The following is a 22,096-nucleotide window of genomic DNA, read 5'->3' on the forward strand; positions in this document are numbered from 1 at the left end:
TTGTCGCCATGGCAACTGGGATACCAAAAAGAAAAGAGAGTGTCGCGATAGCAACGAAGATATAAAAAAAATAACAGGATTAAAGATATAAAAGGGCGGTGGATAATAAAAGAAATATTGAATAAGAATTTGTCTTTTTGTCCTTCGTTTCACTCAGAAGCGGGATATGAAGCGTAGTCGCTCTAACGAGTCTACTGGCGATAAATTTCGTCCGCCAGGATGGCATAGGCAAGAACGAAATGATTCTAGTGAAGATGAAGAAAATCCGCCGCCACCCGCAAGAAAACTACTGAAATGTTTACTAGCGAACGAAGTTGATAGAGCGATACGGGAACTCAATCAAGAAACCTTTCCGCTCAGTCATTTCAAAAGTCATCGTGCAGCGTCTCTTATTCCGGAATTTGATCCCGAAGGCGAAGATTGTACAATAGCGGCTTGGTTAAAAAAAATTGACCAGTTAGGAGACATTTATCATTGGAGTGACGAAGTAAAATCATTTCATCTACAGGATAAACTTCGTGGTCAAGCTCGTAAGTGGTATAATCGTCTTGATGAATATGATTATACTTGGGACGAATGGAAGCGTTTATTGATTAGAGCTTTTCCTAAACAACGTGACTTCAGTGCATTATTAGATGAAATGATTACTAGGAAGAAGCTGCCGAACGAAACAATGACTAAATATTATCAAGATAAAATTTCCATGTGCTTTCGCTGTAACTTATCTGACACTGCTAGCGTTTCATGCATAATCAGAGGCTTACCATCTTCATTACAACCAAACGCACGAGCATTTCAATGCCAACGTCCAGATGAATTGTATGAGGGTTTCCTTTCTGCTCTCGATGATTACCGGTCACCGATATTTGAAGCAAAAGACAAGCCGAATAAAGAAGCTAAGCAGTTACCAAACTTGGACAAGAGGATAAACCTTGAATTTGATCCCTGTCCGCGCTGCAAGAAGACTGGCCACACTTTGCGAAATTGCTCATTACCTGATCAACGGATTTGTTTTAAGTGTGGCGTACAAGGTCATATCGCCACCCGATGCCCGAGTTTTTTAAAAACGCATAATAAACCAAGTATAGATTCGCACAGCAACATTAAAGAAATCAAACTATTGCAAAATTATAATGAGATTTATAAAAAGCTTGTGAAAGTCAATGGAATATTTCTTAAATCGTATATTGATACGGGAAGTCAAGTGAATGTTATAAGTACTCAAGTCGTTAACATTCTGGCGCTTAACATTATACCATCAAATACTATTCTAAAAGGAGGCTTTTCTGGAGGCTTACTAACAAGTCGTGGTTTGGTAGACTTTGATCTGGAAATCGATAACATTAAAGTAAAATGTACTGCACATATATCAGATATTGACATGCAGGATATCCAGTTATTGATCGGCCAACCAGTTATTAATGCTGATCGCATGTCACTTGTGGTGACTAATAAGGTGGTTTCTTTAAGATTGGATCCCGATCCATTAGCAGAATTTCAGGCGATTGAAGATGTCCAGAAATTTAGGGTGGTGACAACAAACAAAGAATCCTTACCACCTGGGACCTCTATCATCAAAGTTCGAGTTTTAGGTAATTCCGATGAAAATGACGTCTGCACAGCACCGCGTCATTATGAGTTGCGAGAAGTTTCCTACTCATTACCAGCAACATTGCTCCGAGGCGGTGAGGGATACTTGAAAGTTATTAACACTGGAATTAAGACCGTCCAATGGGAAGCCGGCGAGATTTTAGCACGAGCGGATAGTTGTACTGAATCAGCCAACCAGCCAAGCCGGGTAAGACCAGCCAAGCCATTAATATCTGTTTTGCCATATCATAAGCCAAACCGTTTAATGACTAGAGTTTCAAATTCATACGGTCCTACACTTCCGTCTGCCTCCATTTTCCTCACGAATGATATAACTAATAGTAGTATAGGTGGGGTAGCTATAGCTGAAATCAGTATGGGGAGCTTAAAAGAAAACGAGCGAAATATTTTAATAAAATTATTGTTACAATATAAAGACACATTTGCAAATAACACGAAAGATCTCGGTTGTACAAATTCGTTGCACATGAAAATTAAACTTACTACGCAGCAGCCAATATATCGTCAACCTTATAGGTTATCGCATACTGAACAACAAATAGTTAGTTCCAAGGTTCGTGAGTTATTAGATGCCGGTATAATCAAAGAATCCGAGTCAAACTATGCGACTCCAATTATTTTAGTAAAAAAAAAGAACGGAGATAGTAGGTTATGTGTTGATTATCGTGCTCTTAACGCTATTACTATAAAAGAAAGATATCCCTTGCCAAATATTGAAGATCAGATTTCAAAGTTAGCCGGTAAAAAATATTTTACGAGCCTTGATATGGCCCAAGGTTATCATCAATTGTTAGTTGCACCTGAAGATACTCATAAGACAGCTTTTATTACACCTCAGGGTCATTACGAGTATCTGCGTGTGCCGTTTGGTTTAGCGAATGCACCCTCAGTCTTTATGCGAATGGTTAATAAAATAGTTGATTCAATTCGCTGTACACAAATGACACAATCTTCACAAAGTGACATTTCGTCTAATGAGATTCTTGCATTCTTAGATGATTTATTATTACCTTCGATTGATTTTGATTCCGGTATTAAAATGTTAGCATCTGTATTGTATAAATTTAATTCAGAAAATTTAAAATTAAATATGAAAAAGTGCTCGTTTTTGCAAAACAAAGTGACTTATTTAGGCCACGAAATATCAAATGACGGCTTACAACCAGCAGACACAAAGTTGAATGCAGTTTCTAAATTTCATGAACCTAGAAACGTACATGAAGTACGTCAGTTTATAGGTCTTTGTAGTTACTTTCGAAAATTTATATATAAATTTGCAGTGATAGCTCGCCCTTTAACGGAATTAACTAAGAAAAATGTACCGTGGTTATGGAGTGAGAAGCAAGTTGCTAGTTTTGATAAGCTAAAAAAACATTTATGTTCCAAGCCAGTTTTAGCATTATATGATCCAAATTTAAAAATAGAAATACATACTGATGCATGTAAACTAGGAGTAGCGGGTATATTGTTACAGCACCAGTTCGATAATACCCTGCGCCCCGTTATGTATTTTAGCCGAGTGACGTCTAAGGAAGAAGCAATGTATCATAGTTATGAGCTTGAAACACTAGCCGTTGTTGAATCTTTGCGTAAGTTTCGAGTATATGTTGTGGGAAAACACGTAAAGGTCGTCACAGACTGTACCGCCGTTCGTGCCACTCTTACAAAACGCGATATGATTCCTCGCATTGCAAGATGGTGGTTGTTAATACAGGAATATGATATTAGCGTAGAATATAGACCCGGCGAACGCATGAAACATGTAAATGCGTTAAGTAGAAATCCAATTGACGCTGTAAATATTAATCGCTTAGAAGTTACGGATTGGTTTTATACTGTTCAATATCAGGATGACAAATTGAAAAATATTATCGATCAACTGAAAACCGAATCAGCAGGACCAGATATTATTAATAATTATGTGCTGTTAGACAATAGGTTGTATCGCAAGACGCTCACTGGTAATCGACTCGTTGTACCTGGAGCAGCTAGGTGGAAAATTTTACAAATGCATCATGATGAGATAGGACACGTAGGATTAAAACGTTGCACTGATCTAATTAAAAACGATTTCTGGTTTCCGAAAATGACACGGTTTATTCGAAAGTACGTTACGTCTTGCCTAAATTGTGCTTATGGAAAGGAGGAGTATGGAAAAAAAGAAGGAAAGTTACATCCAATTCCTAAACCAAATGAACCTTTTAGAGTGATACATGTTGATCACTTAGGGCCCTTCTGTAAGACAAAAAAAGGATACGCATATATGTTAGTTATGACTGACGCATTCTCGAAATTTGTTATCGCGGAGCCTGTTCGGACTGTTAATTCGGTAGAAACTATTAGAATGCTTAAAAGAATTTTCGCATTGTTTGGTTATCCAGATAGGGTAGTAACTGATCATGGTAAAGCTTTTACTAGCAGATATTTTAGAAAATTTGCAACTGCCAAACAATTTAAACATACGTTAAATGCAATCGCGTGCCCGCGTGCCAACGGACAAGTTGAACGTACTAATCGCACAATACTAAATGCCCTACGCGCCACTGATCCTAGTGAAGCAGCTAATAACTGGTCTAACTGTCTACCTGACGTAATTTGGGGTATAAATAATACTTCAAATGATACTACTGGTTTTAAGCCGTATGATTTGATGTTTGCACGTAATGGAAGGCCGGTATGCGATGTTACCATTCCGAACCGTGTAACGGAACCGATTGAGTCGAAGCGTAATAAGGCTAGTGTGCGTATTAGTAAAGCCAGTGCCAAGATGAAAAAGAATTTTGATAAACGTCGCAAAAATTGTCATATATATAAACAGGGTGATTTAGTTTTGTGGAGGCAAGCACCTACAAGTAGTGCTGCAAAGGTTAACACAAAACTAGATGACTTATATTCGGGCCCTTATATAGTCATGAAAGCAGTGGGCAATGACAGATACAGGATCAGGAGCATAAAGGGTTTAAGAGGTTACAAAAACTTTACTGGGCTAGTATCTGCAGATTCACTGCGACCCTATCGTAGCGTAGCTCCTGTATCTGACAGTGCAAGCAGCTCTGATGACCAACTAGAGACTGAAGATCTGATTGATTTACTAGAGAGCTAATCAAAAAAATTGTGTGCCCCATTGCGGGAGCAATTGTTACAGGATGGCCGATTGTAACGATATGCTAAGCCATACTAAGCCATGCTAAGCCAAGCTAAGCCAAGCTAAGCCATGCTAAGCCAAGCTGAGCCAAGCCAAGCAAAGCCAAGCAAAGCCAAGCCAAGCCAAGCCAAGCCAAGCCAAGCCAAGCCAAGCCAAACCAAGCCAAGCCAAGCCGAGCCAGCCAAGCCAACCCAAGTCTTGGAATTGAACAGCCGACCCATTCTTTTCCAACTGGCAATTGATAAGTTTATCCAAAAGAAATTGTCGCCATGGCAACTGGGATAACAAAAAGAAAAGAGAGTGTCGCGATAGCAACGAAGATATAAAAAAATAACAGGATTAAAGATATAAAAGGGCGGTGGATAATAAAAGAAATATTGAATAAGAATTTGTCTTTTTGTCCTTCGTTTCAATAATATACCTGTACTTTATATGTCACGATTTTTCTACTGCTATAAAAGTAAAAAGTAAAATAACAGCCTGTAAATTTCCCACTGGTGAGATAAGGCCTCCTCTTCCATTAAGGAGAGGGTTTAGAACATATTCCACCACGCTGTTCCAATGCGGGTTGGTGGAATACACATGTGGCAGAATTTCGATGAAATTAGACAGGTTTCCTCACAATGTTTTCCTTTTTAATTAAGGACATATATTTAGTGGTGCGCGTTCTAACCATTGGGCCATATTAGCTCATCTTACCTTGTCTATATGTAACCAGATGAGAACCCAAGAGAGACGGAGAACTAAGAAAATGTAGCAGTACTTCAGTGTAGTTCCGACCACACTACCGTGACGATTGTTATCGTTCATTGACCCTGAATATAAGAATACTCAATAAGTTACTGTTCTTTAAATTTATTATAAAAAACCGTCAAGAAATGTGTTCTAGTTTGCAGGGTGAATGAGTCAGTGTAATTATAGGAACACGGGACGTAACAACTTTGTTACCAAAGTTAGTGGTACATTAATCAAGTCCAGATTGATGTTGTCAAATGTATATGGTCTGTAGTCTGATGGTAACAGCCTGTAAATTTCCCACTGCTGGGATAAGGCCTTCTCTTCCATTAACGAGCTTTCATTGCGGATTGGTGGAATGCACATGTGGCAGAATTTCGATGAAATTAGAAATATGCAGGTTTCCTCACGATGTTTTCCTTCACCGCTCAGCACGAGATGAATTATAAACACGAATTAAACACATATATATATTTGTAGTGGTGCTTGCCTGGGTTTGAACCCGAAATCATCGGTTAACATGCACGCGTTCTAACCACTGGGCCGTCACAGCTCGTACCACTTATTTACCACTTACAACACGCAAAATTTCAGACGTGAAAAGTTTTCAAAATCTCTAGTATAAGGGTTCAAAAACTTACACAGATATCGAAATGGTCGGTGTAACCGTAAATAATAACAAATCAGCTTGAACAATGAGGTCTTCGCGTCATCCAATATATAGTGCGAGAATGTGATCCCATCTATCAGGAAACCAGCTAAAAGTTTTCTTTTCGTTAGTCAGTATATGTATCAGTTATGTCATTATTAACAAAAGGCATTTGAAAATCACGGAACATTATAGTGGATATTTGGAATTGACTGTACTAATTAGCTGTTGATTTTGGTATTTTATATTTTCTTGCATCAGTGTAACATTCCATATGCTCCATCTGTCTTTTATTGCGTAATTTAAGATTATGTCGTATTAATAAACATCTCGTGTAGGTGTAAGAGGTAAGCATATTATATGGTAATTTAATTGAAAATTACAAAGCAAAGAGGCATCTTATAACGGGTGAACACAATATTGAATTTTTCAGTCTATTGGAAAGTAGTATTTGCTTTTGCGGCACTCTATCTCAATTTATTGCTATAAAACCAATGATATTCTATATACAGATATGTTATACCCATACTACATATACATACAACAGAAAAAAGTGTGCCGCGCCGGGGACCGTTTATTTTATATTTCGTTACAAGTAAAAAGGATAGCTTGATAAAAACAATAAGTAAAAAGGATAACTAGATGTTTTAATTACGCAAAACGTATTACTACATAATTATGATGTATTATAATGTATTACTGGCATAATTATGATGAAAACGACTAAAGGCAAACGTCCCAATTAGGATGTTTTCTAGTCTTCACTTTTTGCGCGTTAATGACATAACTGTTTACTAGAACATCATTGTATAAAACGAACAATTAAATACGAAGCAGTGAAAATAACAGGTCGAAATTACCCGAAAGTGCAGCCCAGATTTGGGCATGACACGTTCAAACTTGGAGAAGCAATACTTAATTTTTAGTCTCGTGTTCAGCGAACGAAAACATTGTAAAGAAAATCTGTATGTAACGAAATGTCGTATACGTTTTCCAAAAGCATGTCATGGAAAAAGCCCCCAAATCTTCATAAAAGGTATTTTCCTACCAGTACGAAAACATTGTAGAGAAAATCTGTCTGTAACGTAATGTCGTAAACGTTTTCCAAAAGCATGTCATGGAAAAAGCCCCCAAATCTTCATAAAAGGTATTTTTCTACCAGTTAATCACTGGCTTTTACCTAAATACAAATAAACAGTAATGTACTAACATGAAGACCACCAACTTAAGCTGACATCTTCCGAATTGATCATTTGACTATACGCCATGGTCAGTACATGGAGAGCGTACACAACGTTGTAGATGATATCGAAGACGTCTAACAATATATTTTCAAAGTCCACTGCTACCGACACAACAGCCATCAATACAAGAGCGCAGATCAAGGAGTTCCACATTGGATCGTCAGGAAGAGAGAGCAGGGATTGGTTTATGTGTGTCAAGGTCAAGCGGGGCCTATATTCATCCTGCAAGGTTATTTTGCAATTTATTACATATAAATTTTTTTTCAAATTAACTTTTTAATTTTATTTAGCAACAGTATATCGACACAATTTTTCGAAAGACGCACGCCCATAAGTAGTATGTCGTTTGGCGAGTATCAAGTGTAATACCTTTTCTAGATATATATATACTAACGATAAAACATAAACATTATTAGTGACTAGTATCAATAAAGTATTATTAATTTAAAGAAATATTAATTAAAAGCACTTTGATCAATCAATATCAACCTAATCTATTTATCAGTTTACCAGTAGTTTTAACTAGATTCTAAAATACATGGTATCATGGTATGCTCATGTTATACGGAGGAAGGAGAACCATGTTGTGAGAAGCATAGAAGTGGATGGATATAGACAAAGGAGATCAAAGAAACAATGGATAGATTGTGTGAAAGACGATATGGCTGGAAAGCATGTGTGAGGTTACTTCATACGGTCAAGTATGGAAGAAACATAGATGCTACAAGGAAATAAGATTGGGAAAAGGGCAGGATGAAATAACCTTTATTCAGAAAGGTTATCGTCAATATGAAGGGCTACGTGCGTGTAATGGGATGTATTGTTAAGTTAACAGTAAACAGCATGTAAAAAAATATTGTTGTCAATCCTTGCCTCCTCATTCTGTCCTTTAACCTGATTCTCTAAGTCTTGCGGTGAACTCAAAGAGCTTCCAACATTCGACATTGTTACATACTATTTGATTATTACTTTTCAAACTAACAATCGCACATTAAATAAAATGGCGATCTTGTCAAATGTCATCCACCGAATTTCTTGATTAAAACCTTTTTTGATTATTTTTTAATAAGGAGAAGAATAATTCAGATAAAATGACGAAAAAATTAAAAAAAAAAGCAATACATTCGTAAAACATTTAATTTATATTCGCTCCCTAATAAGAATATCACAATATATTTCTATCATATTCATGTAAAATCTTAACTATGTCATAAATGGCTATCATGGTCCCCGCATTTTGACGACTATGACAAGTTAATTTTGTGCATTTCCATATGATTTTCATAGTGAAACTGTCTTGAGCACCAAAATAACAATAAATACAATACTTTAAATTAAATGCCGTCAATGAACAAACTTCACTTTCACATATTATATCCTCAGAGCAAAGATTCGGTCTGAGATTACTTCTTGGTAAACAAGAGTCATTTAAAATGAATATTATGAGTATTCGATAAACTAAATGTTTATCGGGCATTAATTACGACTCCATAAAGATTTTAATTATATTTTACCCTTAGATAACACAAAAAATGTAATAAAAATTTGTACTAAATTATCTACAATTGATTATATCTTAGTTCTGGTATGCTGCATGTGTTCTTCCCGAAATTCCCGGTTAATTTGAGCACCGATTTTTATTCTAATCCATTCAGGGGCCAATTTTATGAAGAAGTACTGGAAAGAATAAAAATAATGTTAGCCGACAAAATTCAAAACACCCAAATAAATAATGGTGGTTACAATATTAGTAGACAACATTTTAAATTTTACGAAATTGTATGTATCATATACTTGTACAGCAATTTTTGACAATTTATATCTTGATAATAGATTAAAATAAATAAATAAATAAATATGAGACAACATCACATACATTACTCTGATTCCAATGTAAGTAGCTAAAGCACTTGTGTTATGGAAAATCAGAAGTAACGACGGTACCACAAACACCCAGACCCAAGACAACATAGAACAATGATAATCTACATTGACTCGGCCGGGGATCGAACCCGGGACCTCCGAGTGGCGTACCCATGAAAACCGGTGTACACACCTCTCGACCACGGATATTAAATGTATATTTAAATTTCGTCTTTTATTTATAAAGATATAGAGGCAATTACCTGAATTCCATGCAACCAGTACCCCGTAGTGTTCTGCACTCTGCCCAGTGTTGTGATAGCGTGGCGAGTGTAGGTGGTTGCGTCAGGTACCAACAGGTTTCCATCCAACAGCTTCTGGGAGAAGTTGTTCATCTTGGTGGAGACGAAGAGAGGGGAGAGGTGCTGAATGTGGATACCCTTCGGACTGTACTCATCTCGTATAGCCATTGTGAAGTTTCGAACGTAAACCTGGAAAATTAAAATTATATTTGAATGTTTAAAGATCGAAGAATATTTTAAATCGAATCGAGGAAATTATTATGTAACGTATAAGTGGAGCAATAGCTCATAGAATTTTTAACTATACTTAAAGCTTTACCCTTTAAACAAAGTCATACATAATACGGTTATTTGAAATGAGCAAGTGTGCAAGTTTCTTGCCGTTTCTTCTCGCTGGAGGCTGCTATTCAAAAGGGTTGTAGAGTTGAAATATTGACGATTCAAAAAGTATTTATAGTAGTTTACTTGAATAAAATACATTTCATTTAATTTGTTTTCTTCGTTAGCTAAACCTCTTAACACCTCCTCAGTAAGGCAATGTAATGTATTAAGTGTATTTTTTGTTTACCTTAGTGGCTGCGTACACTGACATCAGGGGAAGAGGTTGCAGCTCTGAACCAGAGGACACGTTGACAATAGCTCCCTGGCCTCTCGCCACCATACCCGGCAGGACCATGCGCGTCATAGTGGTCACAGCGACCACGTTAACATTAATGATCTCCCAAGCCTTGGCCGGTGGAAGTTCACATAATGGCATCGGGTATTCGTATTGAACGCCGACGTTGTTCACTGAAAGACAATTTAATAATTTGTCAGAAAAAATAGACTTTGATTTAATTATTAATAAATAATTTACAACGACTGAATAACGTCAGCAATATATTATTATTATAATTATCTATTGAACGCTTCTAGCTCAATCTACATAAGTATTTGCACGTCACAGTGCCTTCTTCCAAGACACTTCCTGTATAAAAACTACCAACATTTAAATAAAAATATATTTTTTGTAAAACGGATAATAGAAGGTCGGGCAAATAAGCTGATGACAAGTGGCAATCACGGTTCATAAATATTGGCATGACAAAAAATGTTTACCATTCCTTAGTTAAACATAGCGCCATTAAACTTGGTAGCTAGAATGTGTCTTGTGTATGTGCACAAGGCTCACTCGCCCTTCAAACCGAAATGCATCGAAACGTTGATGGTATAAAAACCCTAACAGCGAGACAAGTGCTTTTTAGGCATTGTTAGACTTCACATGAATACGTAACTTAGGTGTATTCCATTTGAATTTATTGATAAAATTCGCCACATTGTAATTATGACATACCTAAAATTCCCAAAGGTATGTCCTTTAGTTGCTCTTCGATGCTGGGGTATATTTCGGTCCCCTTACTGAAATCCGCAACGATAATCTTCGTTTTGACACTGTGTAACTTTTCTGAAATATAATTTTTAAATTATATTAACTGGAAATTGATTCAATTAGTATAACATAAATAGGAGCGTTATTTATTCACTCAAAAAATCATTAATCTATTCAAGGCTTTACAATCAGCAGTATTATTCTGGAAGAAATCATCTCATATCTCATTCGTGAAAGATTGCAAAACTTACTAATCTATGCTATTTTGATAACTTTGACTCACTATTAAGATATCGCTTTGTTAAACTTATTATTATGACAGTCACCGTCACAGAGTAGGGAACTCGAATAAATCAAAGACAGTGAGATGTAGACCATTATATATAATTTGTCCAAAAAATGTGGCTAACATTTGACCACTAAAATAAAATAGTTGATGGTGGGGTGTTTTAAGAGCAGTTTTCACGCAATCCAATAAAACAAAGTTGCTTTCGTTTTTTTATAGTGCGAAACTCAGTCTATGTAAATACAATAAACAAATAATCTAAGTATTATTAAATTTACTACTTTTCACTAATTGATCAAAGTAATCTCTATATGACATAATTATAGTCGATACACTGATATCATATCGCGTTGGTATTCTGCGCTGGAATTGTTGTGCTGTGATTTGAATTTGTTCTAACAGAATAGTTCTACAAATTATAATTATTATAATTTGATCTTAAATTGATATAATTTATGATACTAAATTGTTTTAAAATAGTCAGTTATTTGGGAGTAATTATTGTATTGGTAGTAATCAGCTCATCTTTCTGGTTTTGCCCATGATGAATTAACAAATTACTTTGTTTTTTAAGCCGTTCGTGTTAGTTGCACCGCTAATTTAAAATTCGCATCAAAGATCTAAGCATATATATGGACACACAGCGGTAAGCGACTTTGTTTTATACTATGTGATGATAATGAAATATGGATGAACGCACTACGTAGATATCACTAAAGATGAAAACAGGAATCAATACTTGTAGATGAAAACATGTTTACATTTGAAATTTAAGCATTTAACAAATACCTACTATTATTAGGTAGTAATATTATAAGCAATCGTTACACGTAAGTAAATGTTTGTTGAAGTCGTATTTGCATCTACTCTGTGTCTTATATTTATCTGTTAGTTGCTAGCTCGTGTGTTTACAAAAAATCTCTAAGTAGGATATCAAGATCTCATTTTTTTCATATTTAAACTACAATTACAGATAAAAAACAAAGTCTTCTTTTTTCGTTTGTTTTTTTTAATTCTCGGTATATTATAATATCTATATTCTATCTATACGTAAGAATTATTTTTAAAGAATCTTACACATATTATATACAATTATTATTTATAACTATAGCTTTACGCCTATTGTATATGCATTATATTACTTATTCGCAATTTAAAAATACTTTTGTATTTTCTCAATTATTTACTAAATTATTTAATTATATTCAAACGCGAGCAAGCACATTTGAAATGTCGATGATATAGTTCTTTCCATGCTTAAATATAATCATGAGACTATATGAAACCCTGCCATACGAGGACCAATCAAATCGCGTTGTAACAGTGCGTTAGAATACCTTTTAAACATTCTTAATTCTTTAGAGTCCACCGTTTAATAGGGGGTATTTACAGGCTGTTACTTTTCACATGTGTCGTTTTTAGTAAAAAAATAATAATCACCAATCTCATCAGCGACTTTCTTCAACTTATCAATGTTTCTGCTGATGAGGACGACATTGATGCCCCTCTGAGCGAGCTCCATCGCGTACTGTTTACCAATACCATCAGTGCTGCCAGTAATTGCTGCGAACAAAAAGGTTTCATATCGAATTATTTGGAAAAAAAAACATATAAAGAAGTGACCTTTTATCATCTGTACAACAAAAGCATCCTTGAATCAAGATAATAATAGATCCAAAAAAAAGCGTTTCATGCAGACGACTTCGACAAAAAACAAATTACAGTAAACCATTTTTATTACATTACTAAGTTGAATGCTTAGTTATGAACATTATGTAATGTTCATAACTAAGCATTCATAAATGTTCATTGTATTAAATATGGTTATAAATTCATGTTTTGAAGCTCGATATCTTGTTTTTAAAGATTTTTAATAGTGTTTTTTAAGAAGAAATAACAGCATAGTTACTCGCTATTTAAACAAAGATATTTGCTTAATACTTAACAGTGAAGAAATGTAAATAAGTTATACCAATCGAAGACGTAAGGCAAATAAAAACATTGACATTAAATCGATGTGATAAAAAATGGCGGATTTATATGGCGATGATAGATATTTTTAATTTTGCCGTTTCATAATTCAAAATAATCAACCAGAATATTACAAACGCTATTTTTAAAAATTTAGAAATTATTATATATTAGTATTCAAAAACCAGAACCGCATTTGATTAATTAATATAAAAATATATTCAGAATATTAGTTTGAAATTACTCCCAATCAGCTTAAAGGTGTCTCCGTGAAAGAGCAACAAACAAACGGCCCGATAGTTACTTTCGCATTTATAATATTAGTTGTAATTACAGTATATCTTTAATAATCGAACCTAAAGTATACTCAACTGGCTTGAGCAGTAAAAAAAAAAAATCATCGATGAAGACATTCCACGCGATTTGATAATAACTGCTATATAATTCACTATCATCAGTTGTTTCTCTATGCCATTTATTCCACTTAAAAAATATATCAACTATTATCGCACAAGTAAAGTTCCGATATCAATTTGATGACATCTTAGGCGACCTCTGTGAGGAAGTCCTGTGTACCCCAGTTTTCATAAGTACACCACTCCGAACTCCCGGGTTCGATTCCCGGCCAAGTCGATGTAGAAAATTCATTAGTTTTCTATGTTTTCTTGGGTCTGGGTGTTTGTTGTACTATCGTTACTTCTGATATTCCATAACGCAAGTGCTTTAGCTCCTTACATTGGGATCAGAATAATGTATGTGATGTTATCAACAGTTATTGTTTCTCTTTGCAACTAAATAAAATATAAATCAACTATAATCTTACTAGGACAGTTCCGATAGCATTCAATAACATTAAAAACGAATCCACATTTCGACCAATCAAGTTCCTCCTGTCATTGAATTGAACAATGCTTCACCTGACCACTATCATTGGTACCATTAACAATTATTTTGAAAATATTAATGTCCTGTTACAAATCGTTTACTATAATAGTTTTATCAACGGCCGTGACACACTCTTCGGTAACGAGATTATGGCTTCGCATAAAATTCGGTTGGTTGCGAAACTGTCGAATGTTATATTGCGTTGACCGATTGCATGTGAAAGTTTTAATTCAGTGTCTACATATTGAACTTTATACTTTATTAAAAACCAGTAGTCACCCGTGGATTGAAGGCCTTGAGCATGGATGTGGATGGATATAGAGGTCGAGGACGACCCTAGAAACGATGGATAGATTGCGTGAAAAACGATATGGTTAGAAAGCATGTTGCTTGTGAGATGACGTCTGATAGAGAAGTGAAAGAGAAGACATGCTGCCCCAAATAAAATTGGGATAAGGGTAGGAGGATGATGATGAGTCACCCGTGGCTTCGCTTGCATTTTAGGGTGTTGGTTGTCATGTGTTAGGCAAACAAGTAGCCTATGTCCTTTATTGGAGTTCAAGTTTGCTTCATATCAAAATTCATCAAATTCGGTACAGTGGTTTGGCAGTAAGAGCGACAGACAGACAGAGTTACTTTTACGTTTATAATATTAATATGGACAGTATAGATGTACCTGTCTGTAGTTTACTCTTTTTATGAGTCTGATTCATTTATAATTTATATAAAATAATAACGATTTTTATTAATCTGGATATATATAAAAGATAGTTTGTTAACCTTTTATTGGATTATTACATATTATTAAAACGTACTAAAATTTTCTATGTCTAAATCTCATTTTCCCTAAATATAAATTAATATGTTATTCTTTATTGCATGTTTAGAATTGACGGTGCATCAAAAGGCTATGTTAGAGGCTCTATGTATATTAGTATTTAGTATAAATAGTAACTTAAAGACAATGTAAAGCCATACGACAAAACGCGTTGTTATTTTGAAACAGCTTAATGTATTTCTAAATTGTCAGTATAATAAAAAGCGAAAACATATGATTGCAAATCAAAGTAATTGACTAATGTTTATATGATATTACGACAGAATTGAGATGACAGACATTTGTAACATGGAAAATTGAGAAATATTAGACGTTGTAACTCAATCTGCAGTTGTTGCTTTGTAAGCAGAATTGATGTTATTCTTTCGACAATAATTTGGACTTAACAAGCGCAGGCCTTATTACAGTACATCAGAGTGTACGTAAACATAGATATACACCCCTTTTCATCCCTTATCATCATCATTTTCATAATTATTTCAACCGTTGAAACATCCATTGCTGGAAATAGGTATCCCAAAAGACCGCCCCAACGACCGGTTTTGTGCCGCCCGCAACCAGCAGCTTTCCGTGACCTACACCAGATCGTCGGACCACCTAGGTCACCAGGCATACCCACGCTGCGTCTTCCGGTCCATGGTCGACTCGAGAACTCGTCGGCCCCATCATCCGTCGCTTCTTCGAGCACTGTGCCCCGCCCATTTACGTGTGGCAATTCTTTGGCAATTCTATGTCAGTGACCTCTGCGGATCTCCTCATTTCTGATTCGATCTCACAGAGAAACTCCCTTATAGCCTATTATATAGGTACTAAATGCTAAGTACAGTTGTAGGTAGTCGATTTTATAGAACAACAACAACAGCCTGTAATTTCCCACTGCTGGGCTAAAGGCCTCCTCTCCCTTTGAGGAGAAGGTTTGGAACATATTCCACGACGCTGTTCCAATGCTGGTTTGTGGAATACACATGTGGCAGTATTTTTATGAAATTTGTCACATGCAGGTTTCCTCACGATGTTTTCCTTCACCGCTGAGCACGAGATGAATTATAAAGACAAATTAAGCACATGAATCAGCGGTGCTTGCCTGGGTTTGAACCCGCAATCATCTGTTAAGATGCACGCGTTCTAACTACTGGGCCATCTCGACTCGATTTTATAAGCCGTTATAAATCCAGGCATATGTACAACGGTAACCCCTTAATTCAAGAAAAATGTAAGTTGTAAATCGGCATATTTATTAACACGATTAACGCATGCGCGATCGCATAGATTAAAAGAATATAAAAAACAGTAAACGCGGAAATATCTACAAACTCAAAGAACATCCTTATGTAACTTTTAACTTAGCCGAAGTAGATACAATATAACACGAACGTTTTTAAAAACATTTATTTATTAAACCAATATTACACGAAACACGCAATAACGAACTTTTTATTCTTCTATGTAAAATATTACTATGTGCATTTTTATGAGTGAGTGACGCTCATACATACACGATACATTAGTGTGCGTGCCACGTCCAAGAGTAAAGACAGCAAAAACATACAAATTATAATTTAATTAATCAATTTGCATATTAAATACGAAATTGCATAGGCGGTTAGTAAAAAACATGTTATACATAATTATAAATCATATAAAACTGATAAATTTGTATATTTTAGTTTATAGAAATAACGTATTTTCTAAGACTATAAAAATAAATACGAGACAACATCGCATATATTACTCTGAACCCTATGTCAGCAGCTAAAGCACTTGTGTTATGAAAAATCAGAGGTAACGACGGTACCACAAACACCCAGACCCAAGACAACATAGAAACCAAATGATAATCTACTTTGACTCGGCTGGGAATCAAACCAGGGACCTCGGAGTGGCGTACCCATGGAAACCTGTGTACACACCACTCGAGCACGGAGGTCGTCATACTACATATCGTCGTTGCTCCTACAAATGTTGCTATGTGTTTTCTTCATATTTTTCAATTGCTGTGCCGTTTTAATCGTTATTTCAATATATGGAAATTTCGATGTATGAAAATCGCATTTTTTTATGCTATAGGTTGGCGGACGAGCATATGGGCCACCTAATGGTAAGTGGTCACCATCACCAATAGATAATGACTATGTAAGAAATATTAACTGGGATTGATTGACGGGAATGACTATGTAAGAAATATTAATTGGGAACTAAGATGCTATGTCCCTTGTGCCTGTAGTTACACTGGCTCACTCACCCTTCAACGGAACTCAACAATAATGCGTACTGTTCTTTAGCGGAAGAATATCTGATGAGGGAGTAGTACCTACCTAGGCGGGCTTGCACAAAGCCCTACTACCAAGTCAATATAGCTAAATTTGTAAACTTTTAACCTAGTAGTAATGACCAAACTGTTTTTAAACTTCGTGTGTATTAAAATAACGATTAAAACGGTGTAACTATCGAAAAATATAAAAAAAAAACACATAGCGACTTTTGCAGGAGCGACGACGATATGACTTTACATCAGCATTCACATAGTATTGCTAAAGCTATTGTGTACCCACTAATGGTTTCCGTTGATGGACACTTAGAATTACATCAGCCGCCTCACACATTTACATTATACTTAAACTTATAAGACGAAGTATTCGCTCCTTTACTTACCTTTTAAAATAACAACATTTTATTTATGACCATTACATTTAAGTTTTATAAAAAAAAGATCCAGTAACTCACAGCACTGTGAGCATATTAATTACAGATTATTAAAATTAACTACAAAAGATAAGAAACGTTCTTTTTCCGGTCCAGCTTGATATAAAAAAAAAAACAATTTAAGTATATTATAATATAATTTGTAACATATTTATTTATGCTTTTGATAACGTTTGCAGCAAAAAATACCAAAACCCTCTTTTATTTATTAACATTTTGCATCTTGCTTATTTTCCCCGCACTATCAATTACCGTGGACAAAGACCTAATTATCAAGTAACAAATTAAATCATTAGCCATCTTAACATCAGACTGTAACATCATAACTATCAGAGATTGATATGATTTTTTTATCATCATCATCATGCTGCCCTCATCCCAATTTTATTTGGGGTCGGCTATTATATAAATGGATATAACTTTTTTATATATTATAAAACTTTTGTATAATCGCGTTGATGATTTTTTTATCAAAATATGTATTGAATAATTTTATTCATATAGTTGCAAAATGCGGTAGTCACCGTTTGTCAAGATTCTTAATATTTTGCAGGGTTCGTTTAAAAAGGCAAAAAAGAAATATTACTTCCAAGAAATAAGAATAAACTGACAACAAAGATGCACTTGGGCAACAATAAGCAAAACCAAAGAAATTGGTGCTGTATTGTACCCAATGCAAAAATAATATGTAACAATTGAATATATGATAGATGTCGATTAAAAATAAATATATTTAATGTCCATACTAAGTCACGAAACAAGTTATTAACTTCTAAACGCGTTTGATAATATCTCATCGTACAAGAAACACAGGTCAATCGATTAGATAGAGATTAGGCTTCATAAATTAATGTAACGGAAATTTGGTAATATTTACTAAACTGAAACGAATTACTGTAAAAGTTATGTAACCAAAATAAAAGCACTACTAAAAAAAAAAAGAATTTAGAGGCAAAGATGATAAAAAAATGGAAGCCTTCTTTACGTTTTCAGACTACTAACTAGACAAAAAGTTGAATACGTATTCTTAACAAGCCGTGCCCGCGAAATTGTACGCGTTTGTATTTAACAAAAAAAAAAATATAGTAGTCTAAATTACTTCATATTATATCAGTTATCTACCAGTGAAAGTCCCATCATAATCGGTCCAGCCGTTCCAGAGAATAGCCGGAACAAACAGATAGACATGTATGTGTACATTGTACATGGTATATGTACAATGTACACATACATATGCATCGAGTAAAATCAAAGACATTTTGTCTTTGATTTTACTCAATCTTTTGAATCTTCATTTTACAATCAAGTGAAGCTACCACCGGTTCGGAATGTAGATTCTACCGAGAAGAACCGGCAAGAAACTCTGTAAAACTAATAAAGGCCTATTTTAATATTACAAACAGACAATCCAATTTTATAATATGTATAGATTGACAATAAGTAACTTAAAATCTAAATGTAATGGACAAATATTTTATGTATAACTATTACTATTCACTTCGTCGTCGGTTTTGAAGATCGTTTGACCCGTGTGTTACCCAAGACTTGAGGACCGCTGTATCTTGCAACGCCATGACAAAACGTTCGAAGCATCTTTGAAGACGACATTGTGTAACAAAGCAAGTGGGTACTGTCACTTTTTAGTTCACAATATTCACTATTGTTTTCTATAGACAATATATACAAAATATGAACAAATGTAACCTTGCCTTTACAAGCTTAATTGTTGTTATAATTAAATTATTATTTTATACAAATAAAGCAATAAAAAGCTTGACAAAGTTCTATCTCTTGATCCAATAATATTAATGATAATAAATTAATGCTTAATTCAAAAAATGCACATCACTTGTATTTAAACAATTAAAATCTACTAGCAAATTTCTGCAATACTTATATTTTGCTCTGAAAGATATCCAAATTTCAAGAATGTTCTTATTTAAAAATCCCGCCATTTAATGCTTTTTTCGATTACATCATCATCATCATCATCAGCCCTTTTTTGTCCACTGCTGGACGTAGGACTCTTGAAGTGAACGCCACTGTGGTGTTTCTCCGGCTACTCGCATCCAACTCTTGCCTTTTTTGTCGATTACATGCACTCACAAATAATTGCTATGCGTTTTTACGTAAAACAATTACTTTTATTAGCAATAAATGTTTCTTAAAAGCTGACTAATTTCATTTTAATTTGATACGGCAATAAATAATTTAAATCTTGCATTTTTTATTCGTTTAATTAAATATCAAATTGCTTATTGCGCGTGGTATTATTAGTGTGACTGCATGTTCGAAAAAACAAAATCACGGTATTTTGAAATAAAAACTCTTTGGAAATTTAAAAATACGAATTAACTTATAACACAATATGTATTATTATCATACTAGGTAGAGTGTAGGAATGATTTAATGGTTTTTATCTGACAGTATCAGGAGAGCCGCGTTGATCTTGCTCACATATTATAATGTGTGCGTACTGTCAAAATATACTTATCATAAATACGCAATTAGACAATAACACAATTACTTCTTATATAGGCAAAATATTGTAGCTTGATATCTAAATAAAAACAGTTCCCAATCACGTGTTATAGAGATAGCCGATATCATTCATATCAAAGGCATAAGCCGATTTTAGTCCCACTGATTATGGGTCGATAGCTACACCTAAAAATCGATTACAGTCTCAGTGAAGAACTCCAGAGATTTGCAGAAAAATAAGGATTCTTGATTTCAATTTATAAAAAAAGAATTAATTTTAGAGACCGGATAGAAGTTACTGGCCAAATGGAGAGCGGCATTATGGTTGTCTAAAAAAAACAAATGTAAATCGTTCGAACAGACGTCGTCAGTTTACAGTGACGTTAAATCAAAATAAAATCTGTCTGTGACATTAAATAAAAAAAAATCTTTGGTTTCGAAATTTGTAAAAATTTTAGAAATTTTAGTTAACATAATTCATAATAATAAGTTTCGTTTCTTAATGGTTAAATTATAAAATCATAAAATTTGAAGATTAAAATGTGCGGTATAGTATTAATATTCTGATCTCTTTCAATGCATGATTAAAGAAATTTCTACCACCGGAACCAGTATTCGAACCGTGAACCTCAAACTTTGCAACCAAACAAACTAGGCACTTGCCTAGGCAGATAAATCTGGAAAAGTTTGTTCATCAAGAGGAAACTTGACTTTTCTTACATTTTCTTCGAGTACTCTGCGGAACACATTGAATGTTTGTCTATAGACTTGCCCTTTATTTGTATTCATTTATTGTCGTGTATAAGGCGATCGCGCGGTCTATTATCGACCTTAAACGTTACAAAATATAATTGAAAATAAACCTATATACCTAATCGGATATTATTGATTATATCGAGCAAAAAAAACTATTGACGTAACATCTATCCTAATGGAATTATTTTAAACGTGAACAATACACAATAAAAGCGAAAAATAAATAATACCTATAAACCTTTCGTATTCAAGGTTACAAGTAAACCGCATAAGAACCGGAATCAAACAGCGATTAACTCAGAAATGCGACCCTTGCATATTTATATAGGTAAATGTGTCAAAGGCGACAATTTCAGAGGTGAATGCACGCGTTTAGTCACATAACTATCATATCGGTCGGTAATAAATCACAATTATAACTATCACTCACCGGCCCAAGATCCAAATTTCTTCGACAAGGGTAACACTTCCGTGGGTATAAAATATGGCATCAGATATGAACTGATCAATTCGAAGAGGCTCCATAGGGAATCTATGACAAATACAGCTACAGCGATCGCCCCAATTACAGCCAAAGCTAATAAATACATGGTTATAAAAACGCACAGGTTTTAAGATAATGTTCTGAACTTGATTGGTGTTCGTATTTTGTCACGATTTAGAAAGTAACGCGTCGTTATTACATGACGGTGCGGCGTGTACTGAACTACTGACGGAGCAGTGAGTTCCAATCGTAGATACCGGCTCTAACACTACGTAATCAAAGTTGATCGTAAACTTATACACTTATGTCATTTATTTATCTTTGAATCGATCGACCAAATTTAATTTTCTTTTGACCTAACCTTTAAGATTTTCTTCCAGGAAACATGCTTAGATATCAAATACAGAGATGCTAGTGACAATCGACTAATCAGCTTTTATTTGGAAATGTTGTTAAATACGAACGATTATTTAATGTATGTCAAGTTGAGTGACCTACTGCATGACAAGGCCTCTTCTTCTTTTAAGGGTATCGTTTGGAATTTGGATACATATACCTGTATATTGTGCTGACACACGTACTTATTTATTCAAATAAGTACGTGTGTCAGCACAATATACAGGTCCTATTATGTTTACATCGAGCTCAAGACTTGCTTTAGAAAATATATTTAACACCAAGCTACCAGTTACTTAATGTTATCGCCTCCCGATAAGCTGTTAAACACTTCTGTTAAAGTTAAATGCCATTGGGATCGTTAAATTGTGTATCTCA

The 22,096-nt window shown here is 34.7% G+C and overlaps 2 protein-coding genes across 2 annotated transcripts in view; both read right to left on the bottom strand.

Annotated features, from left to right (window-relative positions):
- Window positions 1-8,329, bottom strand: part of LOC124530912 — a 45,269-nt gene extending 36,940 nt beyond the window's left edge. Inside the window, exons 1-3 of the mRNA XM_047105280.1 lie at window positions 8,279-8,329; window positions 7,351-7,606; window positions 5,456-5,571 (exon numbers count right to left, since the gene is read on the bottom strand). Coding sequence (XP_046961236.1) covers window positions 5,456-5,571; window positions 7,351-7,606; window positions 8,279-8,329 — 423 coding nt within the window. The remainder of the gene's footprint in view (window positions 1-5,455; window positions 5,572-7,350; window positions 7,607-8,278) is intronic.
- A 174-nt stretch (window positions 8,330-8,503) lies between these two features.
- On the bottom strand, window positions 8,504-21,553 carry LOC124531370 (inactive hydroxysteroid dehydrogenase-like protein 1). The gene is made up of 6 exons (XM_047105920.1): window positions 21,269-21,553; window positions 12,645-12,767; window positions 10,883-10,993; window positions 10,118-10,338; window positions 9,511-9,738; window positions 8,504-9,061 (listed from the first exon to the last, which is right to left on the bottom strand). Exons 1-6 carry the CDS (start codon window positions 21,426-21,428, stop codon window positions 8,954-8,956), a joined length of 951 nt encoding a protein of 316 aa, XP_046961876.1. The 5' UTR covers window positions 21,429-21,553; the 3' UTR covers window positions 8,504-8,953.
- Between the last annotated feature and the right edge of the window lie 543 nt (window positions 21,554-22,096).

The sequence above is a fragment of the Vanessa cardui genome, chromosome 7 (genome assembly GCF_905220365.1).
Source record: "Vanessa cardui chromosome 7, ilVanCard2.1, whole genome shotgun sequence".
In the NCBI taxonomy this organism is placed as follows: Eukaryota; Metazoa; Arthropoda; class Insecta; order Lepidoptera; family Nymphalidae; genus Vanessa; species Vanessa cardui.